Consider the following 21,886-nt stretch of genomic DNA (forward strand, 5'->3'; position numbering starts at 1 on the left):
TCCATTTGCTCAAATGGTGAGATAATTGTACTGAAGCCATTAGCATCTCAATATCAGTTGCACACTTCTCACATGTAGAGAGAGGGAGAGGACACGGCGCACCTCACACATGGACACGGCCCTTAATGGAGGCTGTTTAATGGACCTCATTCTCCACACACTCGAGTTGTGATTGTGACACTTCTCTGCCAAGATTTGCGTCTCTTTATAGATTAGTTAAAAGACTTCCCTGGGAAGTTATTTATTTATTTATTTATTTATTAATTAATTAATTAAATTAATTTATTATTTAATCCACACTGAATTACTTATTCTGTCTCTCCTAGAAAAGTCAAGTTTATTTGTATAACACTTTTCACAATACACATTATTTCAAATCAGCTTTACAGAAAATCATAATGTTAATGTTTACAATATCTTAATATCCTCATGCCTTATAGCGCATAAGAGCTGGGTGATAATAAAGTTTACATTATATACAGTTGTATTTAATATATTATATATATATGTGTATATATATATATATATATATATATATATATATATATATATATATATATATACTGTATATATCGCTTTACGTGAGTGTACTGGAGTGTACTGTATGCAGGTAATGTTGGATACACTTAGTTGTATGTTTGAGATTTGTCATGTGGTGATATTGAGGATTATGTGATTAGGATTAAGGTTTTGTTCCATTTATAACAATTTATGACAAGCCTAATTTGGTCATGTGTATCACTGTCACAGGTAAATGATGCATATAGATGGCAGGCTTCAAAATATATCATATCACCCACACCTAAGCAGTTTAACCAAGGAGATAATTGTAAGTCATGGCATAATACTTACATAACACATAGTACGTGATATATTTAGTCCCCTAGTGTGCAAGCCAAAAACAACTGTGGCAAGGAACCTATATTCTGCTTTAAACATTTTGCGACAAATACGTGGTTCAACACAAACTCTTGATTCAACACTTGCTTCTTTTTGAATTAACTACCAGTTTAAGTGAAGTCTGCTATATTTATTCTTTATCATATATTAGAGAATTTGGTTACACTTTAATTTAGTCATTCAGTTCACTATAAGTAACATTTCATCTACCTGTCAACTAACTCTCATTAGAGTATTAGTTGTGTATTAGTAGACTGGTAGGGGTAGGGTTAGTAGAATAAGTTGACATGTACTTGCAAAGTTAGGGTCGTCAAAATAAAGTTTTTGCAGATATTAATCAGACAGTCTACTAAAACTCTAAGGAGAGTTAGTTAACATCAGGGCTTGACATTAACTTTCTTGCTCACCAGCTACTGGGGCTAGTGGTTTTCCAAAGTTACTAACCACTCAGCGTTTTCACTGGCCACAATTTTGACATCGATACCATGGGAAAAAAAACTTCCATATAGATATTTTTAATATTTCCATATAGATATATTTAATATTATCTCATAATTTGTCAGCAGATATATTAGGCTGCTGTCACTTTAAGACCTGACGCACGGATCCATTATACTGTTACACATGCTTTTTCTTTCTCAACTGTTTATGTTCACTTAAAACATAACTGACTGTGTTTGCATGAATACTCACCAAGACCGGCATTTTGTCATTATTTTGTGTGTATTTGACTCTTTAAGTGCAATAAGCAGCAAAAAAGAACTCAATTTATTACTGAGAGGCGGCTTTATGTGTGCGCCCTATGGGTGTGATCTCAAAATCTGTGGGAATGATTAAAATTATGCACAATACATATAATCCCACACCAAAATTCAAGCCCTGTAACACCAACAATATTCATACTGAGAAAATGAAACGAGAGAGTGTGTTTTTTACAACTCTACATTGCACTTAACATTTTATCAGATGACTGTTGACAAATGTATATATTATATATAAAATTCAACCCGCCAAAGTGGCTAGTACGAGTGACTGCGTTACACGCCACTGCTGAAATCCACCCGCATTTAGTGGGTTGGCAGGTGTTAATGTCAAGCCCTGGTTGACATATTTGCAACATTACTTATTCAGATTCAGATTCAGATATCTTTATTAATCCCCAAGGGGGCAATTCAGTTCTACAGCCAACCCATCCAATAAGGGTTAAATTAGAATTATTAGCACACAATAAATATAAAAATTGTAAAGTTAAAAATGTATACAAACGATCACACCCTGACATACACATACAGCACAATACACACATTCACCTGCCAGTTATAGTGAACACAATGTGTAAAGGGGACCATCAAAATAAAGTGTTACCAAAAATTCAGTTTGAAAGTAGTCGAGTGCCAGTCATAGTAAAGTATGGCAGATTGTGGATGTCTGCTGTATCTGGCATAACTCAGCACTCAGAACCAGACTTCAAGATGAAGAATTGCACTTAGTAAATTGTATTCAGAAGACATTTTGGGTTGTGTTTGCAGTATTAACTGGTTTGCAAAATTCTCTTACTGAATCAGGTTCTAAAACAACAAAAACAGCAAATACACATCAGCAATCATCAGTCATTCGTAGTGACTTACCCCCTATCTTTCAGTTCTGTGTTTCACTTTTCACTTTATTTTCCTCTTTTCTCTTCCATCCAGGTTGGCATGACAACAGATGAAACCAATGGCTTTATTTGGCGATCTGGCAATCACACAATTCCCATCAGCCCCCTCTGCTCCGGCCAGGCTATCCGAAATCAATCTGAACCTCCCCAAACAATGTTGCAATGTCACCGTACACCTGACAGGTATTGAGGTATTCAGCTCATGTCCTGTATCACGCTGGGACCCCTCCTCCCCCTCCATCCCATTACCCACCCATTCAGAGCAGTCAAAGCCCAGAGCTCAAGCAGGCAAAACTGTTATGATCCTCCAGGTTTGGGCTCAGATAAAGCACAGTTGAGGGAACACACTGAAGTCTGTGTTTGGCTGATATACACACACAGAGCCATTAGGAGACCTCAGTTGACATGAGATAGGGAGGTCTTGTATAGAGACTGTACAACACTGAAAAACTTCATTGAAGCCCCATCTCACTAATGAAAGAGACAAATTACACACAGCCTAGTGTAATGACTGGTCTGAGATGGGAAAGTGTGGTTTTATATTACCAGAATGATTAAAGGTATTGTTGTTCAAAGCGCCAAAAGTCACATGGTCCTTTGTGTTGATTCACTCTGGAGATGTTTGACATCTGGATGCCGTCATACATTTTTACAAACTGTTGCTCTGAAATTTGTCCATAGAGGCCATGACTTCATTAATCTGCGGTCACAGTTAATTGGCCACCTCATTACTTAACAAACACAGTAATTTACAGTGTACCAATTGTGGAGAAAGTTTCTTTGGAGCCACCTGGAATGAAGTCACACTTTGTTTCTCTCCATGCTCCAGAGTCAACCTACTTCATGTTGAGTCTATAATGTATTTTAAAGGTGCTAAATAGGATGTTTTGTTTTATACATTTTTGCAATATTACTTGAAACTGTCTTTACTAACTGATAAAAGACTATTTATTAGGTGCACTGAAAGGAATAATATTAATATACATCATCTGTGCACGAGGTAGGGCCTTAAAAACATCAGCCAATCATTTACACGATCATCGCGTAAACGATTGGCCCTCTGGCTTGTCAATCACTGCCGTGACGTTCCTTGTGAGAGACGTGCGCGGATTGGCCCTCTGGCTTGTCAATCACTGCCATGACGTTCCTTGTGAGAGACGAGTGCGGCTGCGCTCAGTCTCCAGTAATGCTGCGTTCACGTCAGCTTGTATTTACTGGTATCTTGAAATGACAACACGTGACGTTATATTCGGAGCTGTTCACGTCCTTTTGGTCCTTGGACTGGGAATTATGCGTTTCCATGGCACCACTATCAACAGCTAAATTAATCTACAGCGGTCAGGTGGTATAGTGGCCACGTGGTACATCTGGGAGCTTTCAGAAAACTCCCAGCTTACAAGCTGTAACTACGATCTCTACGAGGACGTGAATGCTTTTTACAAGCTAGAATCTCGTAACTACAGGAATTACAAGGCCGCGTGAATGCACCTTAACTTTCCACGCTCCACAGGCGCCGCATGCAATGTTTTTGTCAGGAGACAGGAATAACAACTGCAGATTATGAGTTACCTGCGGTGAGTCCGACATAATGAATCCACTAACACGACACAGCGAATGCCGGTGGTAAACACTCGTGTTCCAATACTCGTGCACGAGTTTTGGGAGGCGTTCCTTTGAAATGAGCTGTGAAGGAGGGGGGCTGTTCTTACGCATGCGCTCATTTCAAAAACTCAGTAACAGTCTTTGGATTCTCAGTCGATGAAAAAATCCTCTCTATCACCTTTAAAGGTACACTATGTAACTTTTTTTGTTCAAAATTGAACATCAGATAGAATGTTGTTTTAACCATGGAAAGACGTCAGTACACACCATTTTTCAAGTTCAAGTCCACGATGTTAATCTACTAACTCCCCTGACTGCTTTGTCGGACATAACGGCGGATTCTGCATTATGACTGGTGAGATCGCCTGTCAATCAAACTCCTGGCAAAGGGTCAATTAACACAATTTAAATAATAAGTCAATACATCATCAATACTTCTTCCAAAGTGTGTTTTTGTCTTACCCTGATTCACTATGGTAAGCCTATTATAAGTGTTTTATGTATTTTAGACCTGTTGGAATGTTTTTTGCAGGAAATTGCATAAATACGTTACTTGCCCGTGTGTGTCTTGTCATATCCATAAATAGAGAAAAGTTGCTCCAGCTACTTTGACGGGTATATGGTGTGGGAGTGGCACTGGTTAGTTGTCACAAGAGTGGGAAAGGTTGACATGGAACAACTAAATCTCCAACCTCTGGGGAATAACCTGTTTTGAACAAACACCAAACAGAAGAGAGTCTGCTGGCAAAAAGAGAACATGACAAAAACACTAATAAATAAAACAAGTATCAACACTGGCTTTTCAGAGATGGTGAGAACTGAGGGATTTGAAATATTGTAAAAGCCATGTGGAGATGGCAATTTTATTACTCAACAGGTAAGGTATTTAATTGAACAGAGAAAATGCCATATTTAGCTCTCCAACAGAGTTCATTGTAAAACATTATCTATTGTGAAGGCTCATTTCATTATGGATGTTGTAGTGCTGTGCTGCAATTTATTTTCAAGGAAGTACCATGTCTATTAATGGCTAAACGTAAAAGAGTAACGTCTTCAGCTATTCAGCTTGAGATCCTTTCCATCTGGTTATATCTCTTCAGCCTAGTAGTGAAAGTTTTATGAGCAGTAGGATAACCATATTCATCCGCACAGTCATGCAGTGCCAAAGCACAACCAAAACAATGTTCTTTTGCAAAATGCATTCAGTTTTGTTTTTTAACTGCTAGAGGGCCAAAAGTTACATAGTGAACCTTTAATATAGAAATAACCTGGGTTATTATTGTTTTTTTTTGTTTGTTTGTTTTGTTTTTTTTTTCAACAATGTGTGATTAAGCATTACGTGATACTACCAGGATTCTGTTATCTGTTCAAATTATAAGTAAGTGAATTCTGTAATTACCATGACAGTTAAAATAGGGTTAGTAGTAAGACAAAAAAATTATTGGCACTGGTGAATGAAACCGCATATTTAGGATAGCTGTTAATAGTTTTAGAATCAGCCACTAAAATTGATATTGGTTGACTGTATGTCCCCCCAACAGGTCAGTATTTTACACTGGTGCTTTGGGCATTAGGTAGGAAAACATGTTTCCTCAAATGGTTAGCAGTAACTTTTTTAAATGAAGTTATAAATATAAACTTTTGTGCACATTAAGGCACATATGGCAATGTTTCCGTGTGACAATTAGTTTAAAATCTAAAAAGTATTCTTTTCAGCATCCTGCTGATCTCACACTAGGTGACCATTTTTTTCCTGATCAGGTGCGACTTCAGTATGTGATATAAATGCTACTGGAACTAATCAGCTTCTTGTGCTGGTAATAATTTAGTTTTTGGTTTTCCTGTTGCTGACTGAGTCTTTATTATGCAGCTAAATGTTTATATCTGTAGATCAAATCATGTCCCAAAGGACAATTAACCAGAAATGTACCCAAATTGCATCTAATTTTATGTTTTTCTCTATTTTTTTTTTTTTGAGTCTGTTTATCTTTCGCTCTCTTTCTCAGAAACTCCTTCCCTTTTAATCACTCAGAATGTTTTTGTTGTTGTTTTTGTATGCAGTTTTCTTCCTCGGAAGGGAGATGTTATCGATGGCGAAAGTGAGTATTGAAAAAACTGGAAACCTGCAGTTGTTACCTTAAATAGCTATTTCTACCTGATTTAATAAAAATATGCTTTGCTGGTATAAATGAATGTATTTAGCAATGTTAAATAATATTTTTAACTTGAATAAAACCAAATAATTAATTTAGAATTTAGTTATTACCATTTTTATGTTAGCATTTTTTTTTTTTCTCAGTTTTTTGTTGTATATACATGAGTCTGCAATCTGTTTTTAGACAGGTGATCAGTTGAGTGCTTCTATTTGGCATTCTTATATAAATGAATAGAAATTTTCATACAGATTATCAGCATAACAAGTATTTGGGAAAATATGTGGAAAATCCCAGATTTTCAATGTGCTCTCAGACTTTTTTCCCCTTACCGCATTCAGACTTTTGATATCCTTTGATGGGCCTATGTTTTGTTTTTTTGCATGAGTGGCAGTGCCAGGAAAAACAGCAGACTGAGAAAGAGGAATGTGTGTTGTTTGCTCAGGCAGCTGTTTAGTAACTCCCATCTCGTTTCATTTCACCCCTCTCGTTATTCTGTCCTTCCTTCCCTACGTTTCTCAATTCCCACTGACCCCAGGCGCGCTCCCATCAGCCTGCGAGCCGGGCCAGTGTCACGGACAGAGAGAAATGGAGAAAGAAGCAGGAGTGGAGGGAGAGAGGGACATGTGAGCGGTGTGACTCTGCCGAGGAGTGTTAATAGTTATTGATCCGCTGTGTTTTTAATGTGCGGCGTGGGCTGACTGCCACAGCGAGGCGGGGGAGGTAGACATGCTCACGGGCAAGCTAACACACAGAGAGCGAATGTAATAGAAATCTCGCTCCCCTGTTTTTTGCGCCATGTCCCTCCCCTCGCTTCCATCTCTCTATCTCAGGCTGTAGATTGATCTTCCTCTTCCTGCTGTTTGGGGCTCTGTCATTACCCTCTCTGTCATTAGAGTGGAGTCAGCAGCCGGGCCGCCCTGCCCGCATCACTCTACACAGACAGCTCGACTCATCCCTCACACTAACTCTACATTTATAACCGCAGCTGACATACACACACACACACACACACATGCATCCAGACCAATGGATCTTGAACCCCTCACTTGGGCTCCGGGGGTCTGAGGGTTTTACCAGCACACTGACAGCTCTGTGATTTTCAAAACACAGATGAACTAAAACACACCTATTGATTTTTTTTTCAACATTTACATTTTGCACACTTGTTTCAATATATTCACCAACCTTGCTGCCTGAAAACCTAGGACAGCTAACAAAATGTACCATACTATTAGCATGGTTTCTGTTTGAAAAGGTATGATATTTATTTTAAAGAATACAATATAAATTCTTTGAATGTGATGCGCTGTAAAATGTTGCAGTTGTCACCTTATACCAGATGTCACCAGATATTTTGTTCATTAAAGTGACGTGGGTGTCTGTCTTTACATATTTTTGATTTGAATAAAACCACCAAGTTTTATCACAAAGCACATTTTTAACCTTGATGACAAAAACTAAATTTTTACAGCATATATTTAAGTGATATAATAGTACTACCTTTGTTTAGGATGCAGATATAGTATTATTGTTTTACATGCATTTAACAGCCATCCAGTCTTCTTGTAATATCTGGCACTGTAAACTTATATATATACATTTGCATATCAGTTCATCTAATCTGCTCATATCTAGATTAGATTAAAATGGTTGATATACTAATATATACTGTTATTTTATATATGTTTAGCAAGATTTTCATTCAGACCACTGGACATCTCTTTCCGACACTACACAGTTATTTTTAGAGTGAAATGCCCTTACTACAACTTTAACTGTTCTGATATTCTTAATATTGGCCTTAATTGGCCTTAATATTGGCCTCTCATTTACATTTATTGCAGGATTTCCCAAACTTTTTTGTCAGCCAAACAACTTTGAATGAAAACATTTACTTGCAGCACCCCCTAAGATTTTAAGTTAATATTTCAATAATTTTACAACACATTCACATGTTCACGGTTCTCTGATGTCTGTTAATGGTCACATGACATGCAGATAAAAAGTAAAATATTTTATCTTTTATTTAGTAAGTGTTTTTTTTTTTTTTTTTTTTTATAATTATTTATTCATTTCAGTTATACATTTTAATGTTTGAATAATAGTCTCAATTTATATTAGATGGCCTTATGGACTTACATTTAAATTAATCTTTTGATTCAATTCACTTATTGTGTACTTACATGTTTTTACATTGCAGTTATATTTTAATTACATTTGTAGTAAATTTCTGAAATTGCATTGATAATTACACTGTTGACCCATCCCTTACACCTTAACCAACCCTTAAACCTATCCAAACCACCAAACCTGTCCCTTACATTACCCGTATCGACCTCAATATCAGCACAAGTGTTTTGCAATACAATATGAACACAATAAGTACAATGTACTTGTTTTTTGATGTAAGTACATAGTAGTTAAGGCAACCTAATATAAAGTGGGACCGAATTAATTATTAGCCCCCTGTGGTTCCCTTACAAACGCCTTAGGATGTAATAAAGACATGAAGTGTGGCATTACAGTATATGACCCCCATGTATAGCAAATGTGAAAATGCATATACTGCATTCAGTAAGATCTACCATCCAGTCAAGTGCTACATTGTTTGTACCTTTTACATAATGCACTGTATGATTGATTTCTAACTTGAATGCTCTTTGATGCCACTGAACTGTATTGGTTTATTGTAATTATTGCCAAGTCATAAATCTGTATAAACACAGAACATCTGCATCACATGGACTGAATACCTAGACAATCAGCACTTTTATTGTTAACAATACAGTACATACAGAAATATAGATTACTGTGTTTTTGTCTTAGTGCTTTTGCACATAAAATATGAAACTCTTTTGAAATACCAGTAAATCCAGCGTTTGATTATTGCTCTGTTTATTTATTCATATGTTTAACGTTTGCAGGTGTTTTGTGCTGTTGTCTCTTCTTTTGTTATGCTTATTGAGGTCTTTATTAAGCTGACAGATGCAATGCAAATGAAGTTATTACTTCAGTTTAAATTATGATAATTGTTGTTTTTGTCATTATTGTCGGTGTTAGCGACTGAAGGACAGGGGTATCTGTCTGTTTGTTTCTTTTTGATGGAGATGTTAAATGTTTCAGATAACACGCTCTGGTTCTTAGGAACCATTCCGCCAATTACCATGCTGACATGACAACTGGTCAGCCATTACTGTAGGTAATCATTGCAGGAGTGTGTTTCACTGAGAGACGGATACGTGTGTCCATGAGAGAAGCTCAAGAAAGAGTTAAAGGAGTTAAAACATGTTAACCTCATCCCGTTGTTACTGATGAAACGATGGGAATCAGAAATCCATCGACTGATTCCGTTCTGAACGGTTGAGCTCCCAGTGGCCTCAATTTCTCCAGATGTCTGTGGACTCCCCCACAGGGGGTCAGACCTCGTACATGTGGGAGCAGTTTAGGGATGAAGAGAGAGGTAAGAAGATACCTGAGGTTGCCTTTGTGTGGAAACCATTCAGGTGCCGTCCAGCGACGGAAATCTCGAGGACTAGTCACATACGACAGTCCCCTAACCGGTTTACTTGTTGAAACATGAGGGTTCAACACATCTCAGTCTCAGTCTGTGTACATTTCCGCTTTGGAAGTGTAAATATTTGAATACTTTCACCATCTCCCTTTCCACTTTGCCCCCCGTAAAAAGCAAATTTCATTGCAGAACTATTAAACTGGAATCGCAGGTTATGAATATGAATTACTCGACATTTACATGTATCATTTGTGAAGTGACGCAGAATGAATTCTCTTCATAGAGAGAGCGAGGGAGAGAAATTACAGGCTGAGCTCTTTCTTGGAGAAGAGTCCTGAATATCCTTTAGCATTGTGAGGAAATGTTTAATCTGACTCCCGCTGGGAAACAGAAGCCTAATGCAGTATCTCAGTGCCTCTGCTGTCTGCCGGCAGAATGGCGGAGACATTTTAATGCATTTCAGAGTTCTTCTCTAGGTACGAGATGATGGACGGAGGAACCTTATATTTGCGAACACCCAGGGTTTAATGCACTCAGCGCCGTTCGCCGCCTTGTCTTCCACCCAACAAAACATGTTCCGTGGAATAAAAGAAAAAGCAAAGCACAAAATTATTCTCCCTGCCTTCTATCAAGCTCCTGCATTCAGCAGTGCGTCTGAAGGGCGCGTCAGTCCGCCTGCCTCTCTCAGAGAGGTAATTATCCTTTTTCCTGTCACAGGGCTCCAAATGATCTCTAACCACTGGGGAGCTTTTTTAGGGGCTCAGCTTTGTCAATAGGAAGTCGAAAGAGCTTTAATTTTCAGACAGCTGCACATGTACTTTCATCTCGGCATTATTCCCCTATAGCGGTCATCTATCCGAGCGCGCGCGCCTTTTGTTTGTGACGTGGGGCCGCGCGCGTGTGTGTACGGCCTCCCCGCATTAACATATTTATTTATAGACTTGCACTTTTCTTACAGTCATTTTTGTGTAACAATTTTCACACTCGACATTGTCTGTGTAATTTCCCTTTCAGTGTCTCTCTGTTTTCTCCTCTCTTTCCTTCCCTTTCAGAAAGAGCCATGAATGGATGGAAAATTATCACAATTACTCACATAATTGAGCCGTCTTTGTGGCAAGTGCAGCTCGAGGAGCCCTTTTTCCATCAGCCAAAATGGTTTCATTATAGGGGTTTTCATATTCCCTGACACAGGGCACGGAGGGGGGAGGCGTGCGGCGAGGGGCTGAGGAGCGCTGTAGTGCGCGGAGAAGTCGCTGGGGGAGAAGGCTGGATCATTAAGGTCACAGTGGGGATAATTATCTTGACTATGGAAAGAGCATCCAGCACCTTTTTCTCTTCCCCACCACAAAAGCACCGTCCCTGGCCTTTCGGCACAAAGAACTTCGAAATAAATGGAGCTTCCACCTACAACTTATTCACAAAGAGAGAGAGACTTGTATCAACATGACAATTTTCCATTATTAAGACTAATGGCGGGCTGCCTTAGCAGATCAAGGGGAGAGGGGAACGTGTTCAGGTGTGCTGAAGTACTGACCTCTCCCCTGTCTTTGTTTGGGACTTAACTCCGAACAAAACCCCAAAGAGAAGGAGAGCGTGGCTCTCCAGCCGCCCGCTGCCCCCTCCGCCGCGCCTCATTATTTCATTAGAGAATTTGCATGTTTCCCCTCTTTATGGAGCCATTAATTGGACAATGGGGAAGTGCGTTTGTGACGGTGTAATCAAACCTTGTTTCGATATGCGTACGAGAGCGAGCGACCTAAATAAAGCCATACTATAGAGGCGGGCATGTGTAGATCCAGCTGTTTGAAATCATCCGCAGGCCTCGGCTGGTCCAAATGATTCTGTTTTGCCAGGCTATGACTTTTATTGATTTTAATTTGCTGCTTAGTTTGAAGATTTGATGACTGCCTGTCTCGAGCTTAAAGAGACACAACAAGCAAACATACCGCGAGTGACAATTCCACAGCCATTTCTGTTCTTGATGCATTAAGTAACCATCTATTGGGGCGGATTTTTCTATTTCTCCCAGTAGCACCTAACTCAGGTAATTGGTCATTTTTGGAGGGCAATTTTGGGGCAGGTGGGGGGGGGTTTGGGCAGACTGTTCTGACCCCTGCTGCTGTAGTAATGATGGAGGTTGTTGGCTGGTCTCTCTCGCGCGCACAGAGCAGCTGTGTGTCGCGCCGTACGGTCTCTGCTCGCCCTCACCTGCGGCCCAGGTGAGTGATGGGTGTAGATTAGCAGGTAGCAGAAGATTCCGGGCTGATTTCATCCAATCGCCCACAAAACCGCTGCTGAATCACAAGCGTGTGTTTTGGTAATCGTGTGACATGCACACCTGTCATTTGATGCTAGATTTCATATTTTAGGGAATGAATGGGGGGTCTTTTAAAGGCCCTGATCTTTCCCTAAATGAAGAATGCTCAGAAAACCAGACTAGTGGGCGGATTTAACACTGCAATTTATTTATTTTTTCAGCAAACATGACAAGATATAATTTAGCATAATATTATTTGTTCTAATACAGTGTTATAATACTGTACTGTCAATAAAATAATATATTACAGGAAATCCAAAGCAGCAGTGGCCTGCAGAAAGAGCTCATGGCTGGAGAGAACATGTTGTGTTTCATCTGAACCACTGGCCAGCTCTGCAGACATTTTTGTTTGTATGTTTTCCCAATGCAGAACAAGAGCTGAAGAGACCCATGAGCTGAAGCTGAAAAACAAAATCAGAAAATGAAAGGACTGAAATTAATATTATGAATCCAAGATCTCAAATCATATAATGTACAGAACATATACAACAATCTATAATCTATATATAGCGAGTATGGACTTGTTACTGCTAAAAGACACACTGCTGCGAACATGTACGATATTCTGCTGCTGCATAAATAGACATACATAAATCCCATAGCAGATCTAGGCAGGTGGAGCTGGGGATGTGAAGGGGTTCAGAAAAACGCTTACAGCAAACACTGAACCAGACTATTTAAAAGTTGAGCAAGCAATCTCATTGGCTGCAGGATCAGCAGAGGCCAATCAGCTTGTGATTGCTTGCAGATTGCCCAGCGCCCTCTAGAGTTTCATGACTTAACTAGATATTTAAACTCAGTTTTAAAATTGAACTGATTCTTTTCTGAATTGATTTCAAAAAAGTTACATCTGCAGGTTCAAGGGCTCTTTGACTGTTATTTTTGGAGAGGTTTACATACACATACATAAAAAAGATGGTTAAGAGCACAAAAATGGCAAAGATTATGCATAACAAAAATGTTTAAATTTTGATGAAATAGAAAACGCATGATACAAAAATACCTGAATGTCAATCTAAAACTATGTAAAATTCTGAAAATATAAGAAGAGTTGTGCATTTATTATTTACAAAATATTTGGTAACATTTTATTTTAAGGTGACATAGTTACACACTACTTTATGTATTTAATATAGTAATAATAGTAAATTCTGAGTAAATTATGCATAATTTCAAGCAACTAACCCTAAACCAATCCCTAACAGTCTCTATTGTAAGTACATGTAGTTAATTAATATTACTCAGTACTTATTTGAGTAAGTACAATGTAACTACGTCACCTTAAAAAAAGTGTAACCAAATATTTAATTAAATGACAATTCAGAAAAAAAAAAAAAAAATGGGACTGAGGGAATGAGTGGTTAAATGACAATTCAGAAAAAAAAAAAAAAATGGGACTGAGGGAATGAGTGATTAAATTGTGTCTAATTCTTTCAAAAAGCATCTTGTCTTCAGTCTTTGAAATTCTAATGGAAACAAAACATTACAAACCCACCAGCTGCATTATTTTAACATCACACTTAACCGTTCCATACTGATTGACACAGTAATCTGTGGTTACACCTCAGAGTGTCCTCTCTCTCTCTCACACACACACACATGTTGCTCTCAGTCTCAACAAATACTCTCACACTGTCTCTTTGTCCATTGGTATTCAGTGGAGCAGCAAATTGAAGGTGCTGCCTGCTTAAAACCCTCCGAGAGAAACCCAGAAAACCCACAGCTGTTTTATCATCAGGATTGATCAGATACTCTAAAATTGGATCATTACTTCTGATCGAATTTGGCGCTGTGTGTCTTTGCTGCTGGCAGGGAAGAACAGGGGTGAATTCATATTAGCGGGTGTGTGTCGCTTTGTAAATAAGGTGTAATTGTAAGTCCCTGGGTAAAAACTGGACTGATACACATCCCCAAACACAGAGCATAGATGCATCCAGTTGAGATGTCAATGTTAATGCTGTCTTAATAACGTTTTAAACAGCTCCACTTATACCTGATTCATTCAGTCGAAACATGCGATGGAGGAAAACTAAATTGAGTCTATGGCTTTTTTATGCTGTCGTTTTCAGTGTAAATATGTGTGTGTTTTACTAATATGATAATGGGATCACATTCCATTTCATAAGTGCTCTGTCTCTTTAATTTGAAATACCCCTCCATCATAATGTAGGGTCTGTCAGCAGGATGCACTTTCACATGAGGCAAACACATGAAGTGTAGACTGAATTAGAGCTTAAGTAGTGCACTACAACTTATTTATGTCTGTACGTTATGCCAAATTTACTTTGTCAAGTTTGAAAGCTATAATGTAAATGAATTTAACTCACATTTTGATCTAGTAAACAACTTTGTGGATCTGAATTGACTGAAAATGTACTTGACCCTGTTTAAATCACTGGAAACCAGAACATGTTATTAACAGATACTAACACAAAGGCACTGTGCTCTTCTAACACTAAACTGCATATTAATGTACAGTTACATATTCAGTGTTGTCATATTCATATTACACTAGACATTAATACACTACACAGACATATTAAACTACACAGAACTATGAATTTCATTGTTAATAATTCCCGGTTTCATTGTGATGTTGTCCTACAATCTGTTAACCATTTTTTAAATAATTAGACATCTGTCCGGATTTGGGTTTTGGTTCTCAGGAACACTATCAACAGGACATCTAACGGGTCACACAAACCAGAGAGCTGGTAGGAAAGCTTCATATTGAAACAATTAAAAAAGAATCCTGTGCCACCAAAAACAGAAACTAATCAGGGACCTTGCTTTAAATTTACTCCGGATGCACATTTAGAAGTCCCTTTACAGTTCAGAATCAGACCCTGCTGAATGGACGGATGAGGCCATAAACACAATTGTCTCTTTTCAAAGCAGTTTGTCAGCTCATGTCTGTATCTGAAACACACACACACACACACACACTGAGTGGGCCTGAACTGGCCTGGTGCACTAAATCAGGCCAGCATAGCAGGTGTTTGACTCTCATTCTTGATGATCCTCTTCTCTGGAAAGTGCTCTAACTCGTCGTCTCACATGCTGCTTTATTTCAGTTGCGTCTAAACAGAAAACTGCTGTGGTTTCATCCTGACATGGTGGGCAGTTAGGATGTGCTGTATAATTATTATGGGACTAACCACATGGAAGATACTGTTATGTGATGTCAATAATATTTCATTAATAGAGACCAACGTTTTGCTGTTGTCCTTTAATTAAAACCACTCTTGAAATGGTCCTAAATAGCGCCAGATTTAAAATAGCAGAACCTTTTGGTTCTGCTATTTTAAATCTATAAGTAGATTTTTCTTTTTGTAAGATTTTACAAAAAAGATTTTGTAAGATTTTCTTTTTGTAAGATTTTAAAGAAGTCTAGTGCAAGAGAAAAAAAGTATACGTTTCTAAAGTTAACTATTAATATCATTACATAATCTGATAAGAGAATCTTCTTTATTATAGTTTTATTAATATAGCCTACCATTTGCCACGATGATTCATTCTGTCTTTACCTTAAATCTGGAGTAGTGCTCATGAATTGTATTATTGTTGCTCATCCTAAAATGTTAAAGATCATATTCAATAAAATAATAATAATAACAACAACGAATGTCATTGCATTATTATAAATCATTGCTAATACAAGAACAAATCCATTTTCTAATTAAATAATTGTACACGTTTGGGTACATTTATGTAATTATTATGTTTGTTCTACATTTTGCTGTCCTTTACGCCATAACACTTTTTGTTTTTCTCATAATTTCAGATTAATCGAAGACAATAAATACATGTAACTTGCTCGGCGTGATCTGAATGATGATAATTATCGGTTGTAATACCGTCATTATTTTCGCTATTGTTGAAGTATCCCCGTGGTAGATTGCAAATGTCATTTGAAATACAAATTGCTTTAAATTGGACAATTTTGAGGACGGTGGATGTCTAACAGGTATTGTTCAAGTTTGGACGTCAGTCCATATCATCTGGGCATCGTGTTGGTACCAGTGACATTTTTGTCCAATGTTCTGGACTTTTGCTCAAGGCTATTCTGTTTTTAATGTGTTTTATCATGACGGAATGTAAGTGAATTCATGTGGAGATTATGACCATTTCAAGGAAGACTGTGGGAAAGACAACCGCAGAGACTGAGAAAAAGAGATGAAATGAAAGGAGGATGTGGAGGTGTGATCCGTGTTCAACGGGGAGTCGCACACAAACGGTACGACCACGTCTCGTTCTCTAAGCATTTTCTTTTTCTCTTGGACAATTTTCGGTTTGTATTTTATTTGTTGTCTTGAAAACGGATATATTATCAGCTTGCCGTACTATCGAACATCTAAAATGTTTTATCGAATGGTGTCGTTTTGCCTATGAAGCTCTCGTGATAAATATTTCTGAAAAATCTACACATGTGGGAAAAATGTTCCAATCAGTTCGTGTCACTCCAGTCTACATGCGTCGCCAGTTATCATTTTACACCAATGCATTTTAATGTCACAGTTATCCTCGAGTAAGTCTCCAAAATGCTGCTTGTTCTTTGAAAAGGTTTGACAGATAAATGAGTAACCTTATTTAAATAATGAAATGTAAGGCAGAGAGTAAGGCCCATGTTCAGTTTAATGGCAGGCAATTTACAAGTCAGGTGGTAAATTAATTCATTATCAAAAATAATTAATAATGATACGATTATTTTATTTTTAACTTAGTGGTTTTTAATTTTGCTTCCTTAATCTCAGGTAAGGAGTTAATAACTACAACCTTAAAAATATATAGGCTCTTTTTCTTGTATTCAGAATATGTTTACGGCTCCGTAATTAGATAAATACACTTTTGAGTTTATTCGAACCTTAATTCGAACTGGAATTGTGTGGAATGTTGTGATATTGTAGCTGGCGTAATATAATGTAGTGTAAACTTTCAATGGTAGGTAATAAACATGGGAACAATGTATGTTCTTGGTATAGAAGTGCCATTTGTTGATTTGTTTTCATGCTTTGAGTATTTCTTGATTGTTTTCAGCATTATTGGGCCTGTCACGTGTGGGTTAATCGCATTTAATGTTCAACCAAAAAAAAAAAAAAAATCTAAATTTTTATTTTTTATTGTTTTACAATAACCATACAATATAAACCAACACACTGCAATATCAACCAAATTTAGATCTGAAAGGAATAGCAGGAGCTGTTATCAACATCGACCTGTTTCTCTGATCCTCACGCGCAATAATTCAACCCACGCGCGCATGCGAGTGATGCGAATCTGTAAGTGTTAAATACACAGCTAATTATGCGTCTGAAAATTAAACAACAGTGTTATGCTAATTTAGCTGGTTTCAGCTGTGTCTTCAAGCACTCGAGACTAGCATTTTAACCAAATGAATCATCAAAGTAATTCATCTTTACTTGGAGACACACATTTATACCTGTACTTAATCATATTTGTTAGGTGTTCCATTTTTTTTTTTTTTTTTTTTTTTTTTTTTTTTTTGTTCACGAAGCCGTGACAAGCAAAAATGTAGGGCCATTTTAAATATGTTCATTATATCGACCTTTATTCTTTATATGTCATACCATTTTGTTTAGACTTGTTTATATTAAGAATTGTACTTCAATGCATAGCCTAGATGATTATAATAATATTACTCATCATCATGACATTATTGATACAAATTGTTACTAAAAGAAAATGTTTGTTCAGATATGTTAATGATTGGTTTTAATGTGTAGTATTGTTTTGTGTTCATTTGTTACCTAATATGCCTATACTAACTCTGTTATCAAGACCAAATATCAAAATGCTGATATTTTACCAATTTTGGTGGTTCGGCATGAATGTGTTTGAGCTCTCCACATACGGCCTATGTGTCTTGGTCCATTCCCTAAATTTCTACATTAGCATTGCACAATAGAGTCACAGGTTGGTCTTATTTCTTGAGTTTATCAGGTCCGTCGGACCCGACCCTCGGATTACCAATCCGCGTCGCTCTTGGAGGGAGTGGACCAATCAGAGAGCACCTTGGATAAATATTCATGATTCCCTGATTCAAACCTTTGAGCGAGTTTGTGTGGATCCACAGCATCGTACCTAGACTTTTCACAGAGACAAACTACATTTTCTTATGAATGGAAAGTGAAAAAATCAGTTGAGCTTAAATTGGGATCCATCCTTCACTCAGATCATAGAAGAAAACAAAAAAGCAGGGAGAGAGAGAGCGAGAGACATGACCATGTCTACAATACCAGAGAGTCTAAACAGCCCAGTCTCAGGAAAGAGCGTGTTCATGGAATTTGGGCCACCAAGTCAGCAAATGTCGCCTTCATCTATGACCCACGGACATTACTCAATGCACTGTTTACACTCCTCCGGACACCCGCAGCACGACAGCGCATACAGCCCGGCTCCGTCCTTCCCCAGATCTCTGCCTTATCCATACGTCAACTCGGTCGGTAGCCATTCCTCCAGTCCGTACCTCAGCACCGTGCAGACTTACCCTAACAACTCGGCTTTGGCGCAGACCAGATTGGAGGACCCAGGTAAGAAATGCTGCATGCGTGTCTTCGCTGGTCGTTGCGTTTGTCGGCGCACTGCAAGAATGTTGGACTGGAGTAGCCCAGATGTGCTGTTATTAGGCTTGGTAATTATTTATTGCGTAATGCTATAAACAATGTATGCAATTAAGGCTAATTATACCTAAAGTGCCGCCTGTAAAACTTGTGCACAGTGATGTGAGCCGCTCTGCATGAACAGTCTGTGAGACAGTTTCTTTTCTTTCTCCCTCCCAGCACCAGAGTCAGAGAAAAACACCGTGGTGGAAGGCGGAGAGGTTCGTTTCAACGGCAAAGGCAAAAAGATCCGCAAACCCCGAACCATCTACTCCAGTCTCCAGCTGCAGGCTCTGAACAGAAGGTTCCAGCAAACTCAGTATCTGGCTTTGCCAGAGAGAGCCGAGCTCGCCGCATCACTGGGGCTCACGCAAACACAGGCATGTGCTCAAGCTTTTACACGTTTTCATTGAAAGAATTAGACTTTGTGACAACGAACGTGAAACATGTTGCATGTAGCAATAAAAAAAAAAGGTTTTTTTAATGCATTTTATCTTCGCATGTACTTTTTGAAATCGACTAGTTTATAACATGGGTTTGTAGTCAGTGTTTGCATCTGTTTGAGGGAATATTTTGAAACGTAAAAGTAATGGCGTTCCTTTATTGAAGAAAAATTGAAGTCCTGGGTATTCCCGGATTCGATTCGATTACACACGATTAGATCACAGAAACAGATGTTGTCGTTCGCTCTGTTTGATTTTGCCTTTCTTTTTTTTTCTAGGTGAAGATCTGGTTTCAGAATAAACGCTCCAAGTTTAAGAAACTGATGAAGCAGGGCGGAGGAACAATAGACACGAACGCTTTGGCTAACGGGCGCGGACTGTCCACCGGATCTCCATCCGTAGCGCCTGTCTGGAACTCAACCGCCACCGTCAAAACATCCACACCGACCTCGTATATTCCCAGTTACACCTCATGGTATCCCACAGCACACCAGGACACTATGCAGCAGCCACAGCTCATGTGAACCAGGACTGCTAAAACAACCCCGCCCCTCTATCCACCAACGGCCCAGTTCAGGGGACCCGACACAGGCCAGTCACTCTGCGGCCTTCCACACACCGGCACTCCGCAGCCCAGACCAGATGTGAAAACAGACAACTGCTGACACACTGGCCAGCGTGGACTGAACGAGAGTCGTCCGCGCCGCCGGAGAGGAAACAAGTCTCTTTTTGAATTGAAGGGAATGCCGGGAAAGTGGGTCAAATCAAAGCTGCTGCTCTCCCCCTTTCCGTGACTTTTTGTTGTGTAAAAAATCACGAAACTGTACCCTAGTCAGAAATGTATTTCATTTTCTTCAAATTTGTAGTTTTCCATAAGAAATTTGGAATTACCGGGTTGTCCCTCCACAACACGGGCTGTGAGATCAACATTAACTGCGCATTTTCCATACGTTGGGCTCATACAGTCGCTTCAGGCTTCGCCGTGGCGCCGTGAATGTGTAAAAAACTGGGATAAATCACACCGTGAGCAAGTATGATTTTCCCCATTTTAAAGGGAACAAAGAATTCTTTAAACAAAGTTATTTTGTATGTATGGCGTTTTGTGTTTATTTAAATATAACTTATTTAGAATTTGTTTGTTTTTTAAATCTGTTTGTATGTTTTATTTAAAACAAATGTTCTTTAAATTATGATGTGAGGCTGCACTATAAAACAGAAACACTTCCCTCGGATTTGAACCCAATTTGTAAAGCCGAGTGTTTTTTGGATCGTACAAAGAGGAGCTCAGTGCAGATAAACGAGTCCATCATCACCGTCAGATGGGAAGTGTTGACAGCTCTAATGTACAGAAATAGTCGTTTTCGTTGTGTGCTGAATAATTTGTGCAAAAGGATCTAAACATGATTGTGTTTATTAAAATTCATGTGTTTTTCCATTTCACATTGAAAAAAAAAATAGTTTTATAGCTTACCGGTCACATTAATTTATTGTTTTGTTTCATGGAGTCTTGTATAATGTGTAAACTCGAACAGTAAAAATCTGTTTATGAAAGAAGCTACAAAATGTCATCGCAACGTTTATTGCTTTGTTAAAAATGAATGAAACTCAGGTAACTGATGACGCAACTGAATACCACGAATTAATATGAAAAGTCTAACTTATTTTGTAGCCTACTGAAAAAGGCCAAGAAAATAAATAGCCCTATCTCAACATTTAGCTTATTTTAATATCAAAAATGATTTGTTGCCCACAGACAACGCACCTTTAAAACACAATAAAATATAGTATTAAGCCATTCAGACCGTACAGATATTAGCGTAAACCTGTACAAAAATATTCATAATTTTTCGTGCAGTGTTGTGTCTCAAAACACCTCTAGCTTTTCATTGCAATCTGAACCACCGATTAATCTTGTGGTGGTTTCTGTAACACAGTAATTCCTCCGACAATAAGGCCACTTGTTTCTTTTCACTTTCGTTTAGCCGCTATAAGCTCTTTTCTGCTCTTGTGTGGTTGCTTTTGATGGCCGTGTGTTAAGTGAATAATCGGGCAGGTGCCGCTCAGAGGGGCAGATGAAGAAAGGCTGGGTCTGGAGGGGGGAGGGGGGGATGCAGATAGGTAAAGAATGACATGTTCAAAGTGTCTTTTGTTTGGCGCTGATGGTTTAACTGCGCATTTTAAGAAAATTCTGATGCAGATAGATGCCGGCAAGTAACAAAACAAAGGATATTTCCAGTAATATCTTTTGCGGATAGATTCTTTCGATTCTAACCCGTAGACATGACATTGTAATTTGCTTGTTTAGTTAGTTTATTATTATTATTATTATTATTATTACTATTGATTAAATTAACAATGATAGTAATTTACGATTTTAACTAAATTAGAATATAATAGATTATAATTTATAGAAGGGAAAAAAATCAGATATTAAAAAATACTAGGAATTAATTTACCCATTCATCTGCTGTTTGAGTATTGAGAGTTGTTATATTGCAGTAGGTTCTGGGGTGCAGCAATTATTGTGACAAATTTTGACACTCTTCATGTGTGGTCTTTAAATATGGCCTGGTCAAAGCAGGAAATGGCCCCGCGCGCTTTGATCACGAGCTCACTTCTCTCTGACTCCATTAATAGTTTTAAGACTTATTCAGTTTGATAACTTTACAGATTAAAAAAA

General features: G+C 38.2%; 1 protein-coding gene across 1 annotated transcript; it reads left to right on the forward strand.

The window, feature by feature from the left end:
- The first annotated feature begins 17,852 nt into the window (after positions 1–17,852).
- dlx1a (distal-less homeobox 1a) lies at positions 17,853–20,760 on the forward strand. The gene is made up of 3 exons (XM_048192758.1): positions 17,853–18,694; positions 18,944–19,143; positions 19,485–20,760. The coding sequence occupies exons 1-3, from the start codon at positions 18,382–18,384 to the stop codon at positions 19,728–19,730; spliced, it is 759 nt and encodes a 252-aa protein (XP_048048715.1). The 5' UTR covers positions 17,853–18,381; the 3' UTR covers positions 19,731–20,760.
- The last annotated feature ends 1,126 nt before the right edge of the window (positions 20,761–21,886 follow it).

Source organism: Megalobrama amblycephala, linkage group LG6, assembly GCF_018812025.1.
Source record: "Megalobrama amblycephala isolate DHTTF-2021 linkage group LG6, ASM1881202v1, whole genome shotgun sequence".
NCBI classification, from domain to species: Eukaryota; Metazoa; Chordata; class Actinopteri; order Cypriniformes; family Xenocyprididae; genus Megalobrama; species Megalobrama amblycephala.

What these genes read in the sequence shown, in the direction of transcription:
- dlx1a (XM_048192758.1), top strand. Translation starts at nt 18,382, where the DNA reads ATGACCATGTCTACAATACCAGAGAGTCTAAACAGCCCAGTCTCAGGA. An exon ending in GACCAGATTGGAGGACCCAG is followed by an intron (nt 18,695 to 18,943) that starts GTAAGAAATGCT and finishes TCTCCCTCCCAG; the next exon opens with CACCAGAGTCAGAGAAAAAC. An exon ending in TGGGGCTCACGCAAACACAG is followed by an intron (nt 19,144 to 19,484) that starts GCATGTGCTCAA and finishes TTTTTTTTCTAG; the next exon opens with GTGAAGATCTGGTTTCAGAA.